Source organism: Lucilia sericata, unplaced genomic scaffold (genome assembly GCF_015586225.1).
Source record: "Lucilia sericata isolate MDLA Ls3-8-SP2 unplaced genomic scaffold, ASM1558622v1 Contig005467F_arrow, whole genome shotgun sequence".
Taxonomy (NCBI): Eukaryota; Metazoa; Arthropoda; class Insecta; order Diptera; family Calliphoridae; genus Lucilia; species Lucilia sericata.
In genome coordinates, this window is record NW_023997545.1 from 10818 (window position 1) to 20604 (window position 9787).

Sequence of the window (9787 nt, forward strand, 5' to 3'; positions counted from 1 at the left end):
GTTGAAAATTCAGAACTCTTGTACATGTTTCAGTATTTTTTGATATCGAAATATAGTGCAATAAGTCAAACTATACAATAAGTAGTCCATAGGTTAGGTTAGGTTTACACAGGTATTCGGCTTTACTTGGGTCCATGTTGATCCCTTTGTAAAAATACCTGTAAGATGAAGAAAAGAGAAGAGAGGGAGAGATAGAGGAGAGTGAAAGAACAGAGACAGTTGCAAAGAGAAGGAGATGATGAGAAATGAGAAAGCCAGGGCAGCTGCCGTGGATGAGTAGTGTGAGTAATAGGATTCACACCCATTTTGACAAATTAATGAACTCTAGAAGACGTTCTAATTGAATGTTTGACAATTCGGTTAGATCACCAAAATAGGTCGATCCAAGCGTCTGAAAACGGGCCTCCGCCAAAGCAGGACAATCGCAGAGAAGATGAGTAATAGTCTCTTCTTCATCCTCGTTTTGACAACTCCTACAGTAGTCGTTGAACGGGAGACCAATGCGTCTAGCATGGTTCCCAAATTTACAGTGGCCAGTGATTATCGATATCAGCCTACTTAACTGCGGTCTTTGGAGACCAAGAAGATATTTAGACCTTTGAGGATCCATTTGTGGCCACAGTGCTCTACATGTCTACATGCGAGCGATGCAGAGGCATTTTTCACTGATTTGCCTCTTAACTGCAAGTAGTGGTATACCGCAGAACTGATCAATATCCATTCTGCTAAGCATAGTGCCAGCTCTTGCCAATGTGTCAGCAATACCGTTGCCATACGAATTCCCATGTCCCTTTACCCAAATTAGGGTGATGTTCGAATGTCTCGCCATCTCATTGAGAGACGTCCGGCATTCATGGACAATTTTGGATGTGGAGAACACACCAGTTAGGGATTTAATAGCAGCTTGACTATCAGTATAAATTCTGATATCCCTATTAGATATCCGATAGTACCTTAGCCAATTTACCGCCCTCCTTATCGCCGATATTTCAGCCTGAAGGATACTACATTCATCATTAAGTCGGAAGGAGATTTTCGTTCCAAATTCCTCAATGAAAATGCCACCACCAACTCCTTTCGTCGTCTTGGATCCGTCTGTACACACTCGGAAGCAATTATTCGGCGGAAGGAGAGATTCCCCATACTCCGAAGATATATGATATTGGAACTTTCTCACTAGAGACGGTACTGGAATACAATAATCAACAATGTACTGATTTTCCGGTATAAGATCTATGATCCTAGCATGGCCTATGGAGCATTGTTTCCATTTGCCAGTTACACTCAATCTGGCCGCAGTTGACATAGCCAATTTCCTTGCAAGGAGATCGACCGAGAGCCAGTTGAGCATATTGAACAGCGCCTTCGAAGGTGTTGTTCTGAGAGCGCCTGTGATAAGAAGCGCAGTTGATCTCATTACTTTTTCCAGTTGTTGTCTGAGTGAAGCCTTTTCAAGCGCCTGCCACCATACAACAATCCCATATAGCATAATAGGTTTAATAACTGCCTCAAAGAGCCAGTGAACATTCTTTGGATTTATGCCCCAGCATGTTCCTATGGCCTTCCTACAAACACCGACTTGTTCAGTATACCAGTTCGGGGACTTCGTTAACCAGTCTGTAACTAAGTTAAAAAAATAAGCAAAGTTTATAGACTATTTATTCAATAGTATAGTCAATAGACTAGTCCCTAGCCAATAGAAAAGATAGGCAAGCCTATAAACCAGAAAATATATAACAATCATTACTCTTTTATATAGATAGATAGATAGATAGATAGATAGATAGATAGATAGATAGATAGATAGATAGATAGATAGATAGATAGATAGATAGATAGATAGATAGATAGATAGATAGATAGATAGATAGATAGATAGATAGATAGATAGATAGATAGATAGATAGATAGATAGATAGATAGATAGATAGATAGATAGATAGATAGATAGATAGATAGATAGATAGATAGATAGATAGATAGATAGATAGATAGATAGATAGATAGATAGATAGATAGATAGATAGATAGATAGATAGATAGATAGATAGATAGATAGATAGATAGATAGATAGATAGATAGATAGATAGATAGATAGATAGATAGATAGATAGATAGATAGATAGATAGATAGATAGATAGATAGATAGATAGATAGATAGATAGATAGATAGATAGATAGATAGATAGATAGATAGATAGATAGATAGATAGATAGATAGATAGATAGATAGATAGATAGATTAAATATTTGATTTTCATATCCAGATTCTTTATATGTAATTAATTGATATTCTCTTTTCTCTTTTCAGTTACAAATGCCATTAGCCGCAACAGCTTCTCAACATCTCTAAAAACTCTTCTAATTTTGGCTTCGTCATTTTAAAAAACCGCCTCACCCAAGGCGGTGGTGGTTGGTTGGGCATTTTTACACAAAATTTCTTTTCAAACTTTTTTTACTTCACCCACTATTTTATATTTTTAATTTTTATACATAACTTAAGTAAACTATAAATTAAGCCAAAATTGATTTTATCATGGATCATGCGGTTAAAGCTACACGTGGTCGTCCCTGGAATACACTGCGTTTTGAAAATGATGAATTAGAGTGTTTGTATCAACGTTATACGTTGAAATTGCAACGTTTCTCGGTGCTGGGTGTAGTGGCTTTGGTTGTGGTGCTATGTGGTGTTATGGCAGCTTTATCTTTAGCTTATAATAATGCTCCTACATTTCATGTAAGTATATTAATAAGAAGCAAATAATTTGTGTTTGTTTTTATTTTTGTAATTGATATATTTGTTTTTTTTTTGTGATTTTTTTTATCTTCCAACAGAATGTCTTCAATTCATTTGTGTGCCTGTTATTTGCCATAATTTTAATATTGTTACAATGTCGCGTGATCAAAGATCATCATTTACCCTGTCTGTGTTATGGTATTTTATTGTTTACTGCTGCCATTTGTATTGTATCGATGCCAACATTAGGTTCCGTGTTTCCGGTGGATACCAAAGAGGTAAGTTGAACTTTTTTTTTTGTTTTAAATGTGAAAATTGAGGACAGTGGATTAGATAACAAGGGATTTATTATAAACAAATATATCTTACATATAACAAATTAATATAATGGGTTTAAAAAAAAGAACTGATTATCTTTTGAGTCCAATAACAAATCATATGAATTTCGGATATCTTGTTCTGAAGTCAAGCGTATCACCGAGAGAACGAACGAGGGTAACGAACAGATATTGCAACATGTTCGTTGCCAATACTCGCTTCAAACATATCAGTTGCATTCGGTACAGGTTTCCTGTTATTTGCCATATTCTGTCCAGATTTAAGCAGTTTATTGTATATACATATATGACTGCTATGGTTCCATTACCTTACTGTCTTGTACGTTTAGCTTTGGTGTCGATTTGTCTGATTGTCCGGGCTTTAAAAACTAGCTTTGGCCATTCAGATTATCGTAATGTATCCATTTTCACTGCACTGTGCGATGTAGCAGCATTTTGGGCATTTCTTTCAAAGTCTCTAACTTTAAATCGTATGGTATTAAATTTTCCAGCTTTTTGGTGAATCCAGCTGCTTGAAAACGTTTTAAAATAGCTGCCCAATAATGTAATGTAATCACCAATGATTGTGCAAGCTCTTGTTGAGATTGATAATAGTCTTCATGGAGTAATGTCCTCAAAAATTTTTTGGTATTCTAACGTTTTTGGCTGGTCTGGGCGATCTGCACATTTCTCGCACATTTGAACCGATAGAGCCAGCGTCCTTTTTTTTAATAAATAAAGCAAAACTTCCCACATGTCCGTCCATCGGTCTGTCCGCTGAAAGCACGATAGGGTCTGTTATCATATGGAAATATTGGTCGTAAATTCACTAAAATATACATGTTCCTCAGTCGGTCTGTCTGTCTGTCTGTCTGTCTTCCCCCCGGGGGCATTGGTGAAATTTCCACCTTGTGTTTTTGCAATATCCTGGAGGAAGGAGGTGCTACAAATACCTTTAGTTTACCGAGACTATAAACTGGTGATAATCAAATGTATCCTCGGCCTTTCCTTGGAATGATTTGACATGGGGTCTAACCAGAGTACCGTATAATTTGGCACTACAGGTGGCCAATTGCTCGCAGGACTTGTCCTGGCTGGTCAGTTGGTTGAGGTTCATTCGGGATCCACGTAGTGGCTGTGGTTTATATCCATAGATAGAATGTTGGTTTAGGGACTGATATATCCAAATGCCATATATGTCTGTATTCTCTTTCCGGTGCTGTTGCCATCTCAACAGATGTCACTGGGTAATGTGACAGAGTAACTTATGCTAGATTCCTGATCCCGTTGAGCATCTCTTACTCTTCGCGTAGTAAGGCGCCAGTATAGGTTGGGGAATTTTTAGGTTGCCACTTGGTAGTTACCTGTCATTCCGTAGATCGTTCTTTATGGTCTAAGAATGGAACTGATGTGATTGGTGAACGATCGGGAAAGACTCCTCTGCCCGACAGGAGACTAGTACTGATTTAGTAGACCTTTTACTTCAGAGAAGTTCTCGGTGCTGTTGCCATCTCAACAGGATTCATATTGTTTCATGCAACGCGACTTATGGTTGAGGTCCACCGCTCAACTTGTCGGGGCAATTATTTGGTTCGAATTGACTTTGGAGGGATCCTGATTTATTCGCTGGATATACCGGACTACCAAATATGTCTCTAGGTGCTGTTGCCGAATCAACAGAGCCATCTCAGTAGTGTGGTTGCGCGGGCTTTAAGAGGTTTAGGAATACAATGGAATGGGTCATTAGTTGATGGAGATTGCATTTTAAATAATGCAATCTTGCATGACATCATAAGGGTTTTATTTCAGTTGATGTTTGGGGTTTGTCGCCCCTTCTATTAACTTTAGGCCAGTGATTGCTTTTTTCTTGTCGGGGTTTGCATTGGGATTAATCCCATCCGCAACGGGGCTAATATGGCAAGAGATTAGATAGCTCGAGTTCTTCAACATGGACCGGCTGAGCCATGTACAAAAATTGTCACCTGAGTTCTTCATAGAAGGATTCAGGGGCACGTGGTAGACCGTCTCTAGTCTACCCAGTGGATGAAAAAGACCACCTTGAAATATGGCCGTCATGACAGGTGTTCACGTTAAGCATTCGACATTCGTCTGTCTGTTGAAAGTCTGGTAAGATCTGAAGGGGATCAGCTATAGTGCTGAAAATTTTCACAAATATTCCACAAAAATTAAATATAATGTCAATAGATTGTTCAACAATATTGGTCGTAGACCCACATTGTCTGTCTGTCTGTTTGCATATCTTATGAATGCTCGATGAGATCCAAACGGGAGGAGATTTAGTGCTTAAATCTTCCATAAATATTCTCATTCTCTATTGTCATGGATTGTTTGTATGAAAATGGGCAATATCGGTATACGATTTCATGAATAGTATATTTGGTCATATTTCGGTCTATTTTCCATACATGTTTACATTGAGATAACTACTTTTCTTTTAAAAAGGAAGTAAAAAGACCCCACTTTGTATTGGTGAATTTACAATCTCATGGATATACTATTGTGGGTCCAATACATTGATACTCGTCATAAATTTGGACTAAAATTATTTCATACTTCTCTTATTCCATTTTTTACAGTGTACTTCTTATAACATTAAATAAGTATTAATTATATTAATATTATTATGTTTTTTTAATTTTATTATTATTTTTTTATTTATAAAGGAAGAATCAGAGGTAATGATGATCAAAATTAAACAAATTGTTAAACATAGATGGTTTAGAGAAAACACAACATTATTTAAATGCTAAATTCTTTCATCAGCTATAAACTACTCATTTCTATAATTAATTTATGGTTTTAACAAACCAAACATTTTTTCAAACATTAATTATAATTAAGTTTTATAAAAATGAAGGTCATGCTTAAAATAGATCTACAATTTTTTTCTCACCATCAGTATTTATAAGATTGATCATATATCTCATGTCAGACAAACAACAAATGTAGTTTTAATATTTTAATATAAACTACCCTGGACACACACAACCTCAAATATACACACACTATTGTAGTTTACTATAAATCTATATTACTATGTACCTACATAATGTACTTTACATATTTTTACATTTTACTAATTTGATTTTATACCATTTGTTTTTCTCCTTTTATAAAAATTATACAGGTCATGGCCGAAGGTGTTTGGCAAATAGTATTTGTGGTCTTTTTGGCGTATGCCATGATGCCATTACAAATCTGGGAAGCTGTTTGTTTTGGCATAATCCTACCATTGGTGCATATTAGTTTAACTGTATATAAAATATTTACGGATTCATTTCGTTATTTGGAATATAATCAGGTAAATGTTATTATTATAAAAAAAATCAATTAAACTACAATATACTTAATAAGGTTAAAAACAAAAAAACTCCATAAAACATTGATTTATGTATACATATTAGCACAGCTTTATAAAAATCATATTTATAAACTGTAATTTAATATAACAAAAGTGTATTATTCTATTAAATTAACAACTCAGCAGAGGTTTAAAAGTTTTCTACAAAAGGATATACAGTGTACTGTTAATTCTTTCCTTCATTTTCCGTTGTGGTTAGTTGTTTAATTTTGCTCTTTTTGTTATGCGGTTAAACTCAAAAGGTCAAATGTTTAAGTGCTAAAATATACTTTACTCTCATATGTATGGACTAATAAAAACAACCACCCCACCAACACTCATTTGTTTATTTAAACTACTTACGTATGAGCAATATTTAATTCATATGAGAAAATTAAATATTACTCATACGCATCATCTGTGTTGTGAATGTAAAGCAAAAGCAGTCAAAATTTAGTTCATACAGTTCATTCGTTTCATTTATGTTTATTTAAAGGGTGTTTCGGGTTAATTATCATTTCAATACTATAGAGGTGGTTACTTTTTATAATTAAATGCTTTAATTTAGTTATTTGGATAACAATTGATGTTAAGTGTGTTAGATTTAATGGGGTTTTGTAGGTCATAGCAATTTTAAGTGATTTTAGTTTGCTGTTTTTCTACTTTTTTGTGCCTAAAAGCAAAAAAGCTACTATAAAGTAGCACAAGTTGTTTTAAATGCATTATTACGTCCTTGTTTGAAAATTTTAAAACATTTTCATTTATTTCAATAAATTGAATTTAGAATCAGTGAGGAAGAAATTTTGTAAAAAAATTGATATGAATTCTTAATGCATTTTGAAGGCAAATTTTAAAATTGAATAAAAATTTTTAAAATATAAAATAGATAGAACGGAATAATGTTACTGACTGACTGACTGATTCATCATTGCACAGCCTAAACGGTTGAAGCTAAAATTTGGACAGAAGATTGGTCTCCCACCAAAAGATCCACTAAGACCGGATTTTTGGAAATTTGAATGTAAAAGTTTAAAAACGGGTAATTTCGGTAACCTCATATCTCGTAAAATAGAAAAAGATAGAAAAATAGTTTAAAGCTTATTGTCGTTAATTAAAAAATAGCGGACAGGTGTCTGGTACATTTTTCAAATTCGGGCCCTTAGGGAATAAACGGTTTAAAAACTGTATTTTGGTACTGTTTTTGCGGACAGGTGCCTGGTACATTTTCAAATACGGCCTCTTTAGGAATAAACGGGTAAAAACTGTGCTTTGGTACTTTTTTTGCACACCATGCATCTTTTAAACCAATGAACATACGACAAATATGTTTGACACCTTCATCACCTAACGAAAACATAAAAATACGAATTTAGTGTTTTTTGGATATTCGGACGATAAGGGGTGAAATTGTTCCCATTTTTGGTACTTTTTGCTTAAACATTGATTCCTATGTATTGCTTTTTGTATTAACGTGTGAATGCTTTTTATAATAAATGTTTTATTGCATCAATAGGGAGAAAAAAGTACCAACAGGGGGAAAAACGGGAAATTGATTTTCTACAAACTCACTGGCACAACAAAATTGAAGGAACTTGATAGATTTATACCAATGGGGTTTTACTTGGAACTCCGGCACAAAGGACTATTTTTTTGTACTTTTTCGTTTTTTAACTGGTACTTTTTGTGTTTTTCATAATATGATCCTAGAAACATGATATTATGCATTTGGAGCCGGAGTTAATGAGAATCTACAAAAAGGGGAGTTTTTGGTACTTTTTCGCCCTTCAAAGGTAATTTTTGAATTTTATATAATATTGAACCTAGAAGAATGTAGAGCACATAGTAAATGAGAATCTATTAAATCGGAACTTTTTGCTACTTTTTCGTTCTTCAAAAGGTACTTTTGAGTTTTCTATAATATTGAACCAAGAAACATGAAACTAAGCATGTAGGTCTCGAAGTAAATGAGTACCTATAAAAGAGGACCTGTTGGTACTTTTTCGTTCTTCAAAAGGTACTTTTTGAGTTTTACATAATATTGAATCAAGAAACATGAAATTAAGCATGTAGGGCTCGAAGTAAATGGGAACCTATAAAAGAGGACCTGTTGGTACTTTTTCGTTCTTCAAAAGGTACTTTTTGAATTTTCCATAATATTGAACCTATAAACATGAAATTAAGTAAGATCGTATAAAAGGGGACTTTTTGGTACTCTTTCGTTCTTCAAAAGATACTTTTTTAATTTTCTATATTATTGATCCTAGAAACATGAAATTAAGCATGTAGAGACCGGAGTAAATGAGAACCCATAAAAAGGAACTTTTTGGTACTTTTTGAGTTTTTATAATATTGAACTTAAAAACATGAAATTAAAAGAAAGATGTCTTTTGGTAGTTTTCGTTCTTCAACTGGTGCTTATACATATAAACATAAAATGAAGCACGTAGTGTCGTGATTGAAAGTAAATTTATAAAAAGAGGCTTTCTGGTAGATTTTAGTTCTTTTAATAGTACTTTTTGAATCTAAAAACATAAAATTGACACGCAGTTTCCTGATTGTATCAGTAATCATTAATTTTATATAAAATATTTGTTTAAATTAATCGTATACAATTCTTTGATTAAATTCTCAATCAGTAAACATTAATTCACTTTAAATATTTTCCAGCTTATTGCCAACATTGTTATGTTTATTGGTGTTAATGTGGCCGGTCTTGTGGTCAACATTATGATGGAACGTGCCCAAAGGCGGGCATTTCTAGATACACGCAATTGTATTGCCGCTCGTCTAGAGATACAGGATGAAAATGAGAAATTGGAAAGACTACTATTGTCGGTACTACCTCAGCATGTAGCAATGCAAATGAAAAATGATATACTCTCACCGGTGGCTGGACAATTTCATCGGATTTACATACAAAAGCATGAAAATGTTAGGTAAGTGGCAAAATGATTATATTAATAGCAGGAAATATACTTCTTTCCTTTTTAAATTATTTTTGAAAAGCTTTTAATAGATCCATTATTAATAACCATTAATTGCTTTTTTCTGTTTGAAAAGAAAATTGCATAAAAAAGCCATCTGTTTTTTTAAATAGAATAATTATTTTTTATACAATTAAAATATTTTTATTTACAAATTGTACAATTTTTTTTTCTTTTGTTTTGTTTTACATTTAATCATTTTCATTGGCCTGAATTCAAGAAGTAAATATTATGTATTTTTAAGATGTAAAGTGAAAAAGGTCTTATGGGGCAAAATATTTATATAAGGAATAAGAGCATAAAAGAAAAATTTCAAAGAAAAATATGAATCTATGAAAGTATTTTTGGTACTTTTTGGTCTTCTAAATAGTACTTTTTGGTTTTTT

General features: G+C 33.6%; 1 protein-coding gene across 1 annotated transcript; it reads left to right on the forward strand.

Moving 5' to 3' along the window:
• Positions 1 to 2312: 2312 nt before the first annotated feature.
• LOC119615503 (Ca(2+)/calmodulin-responsive adenylate cyclase-like) lies at positions 2313 to 9353 on the forward strand (the record flags this gene model as incomplete). Its single annotated transcript, XM_037971508.1, has 5 exons — positions 2313 to 2739; positions 2838 to 3017; positions 5741 to 5752; positions 6205 to 6378; positions 9085 to 9353. Coding segments are annotated over exons 1-5 (836 nt in total), but the record flags the coding sequence as incomplete, so codon positions are not given.
• Positions 9354 to 9787: the final 434 nt, after the last annotated feature.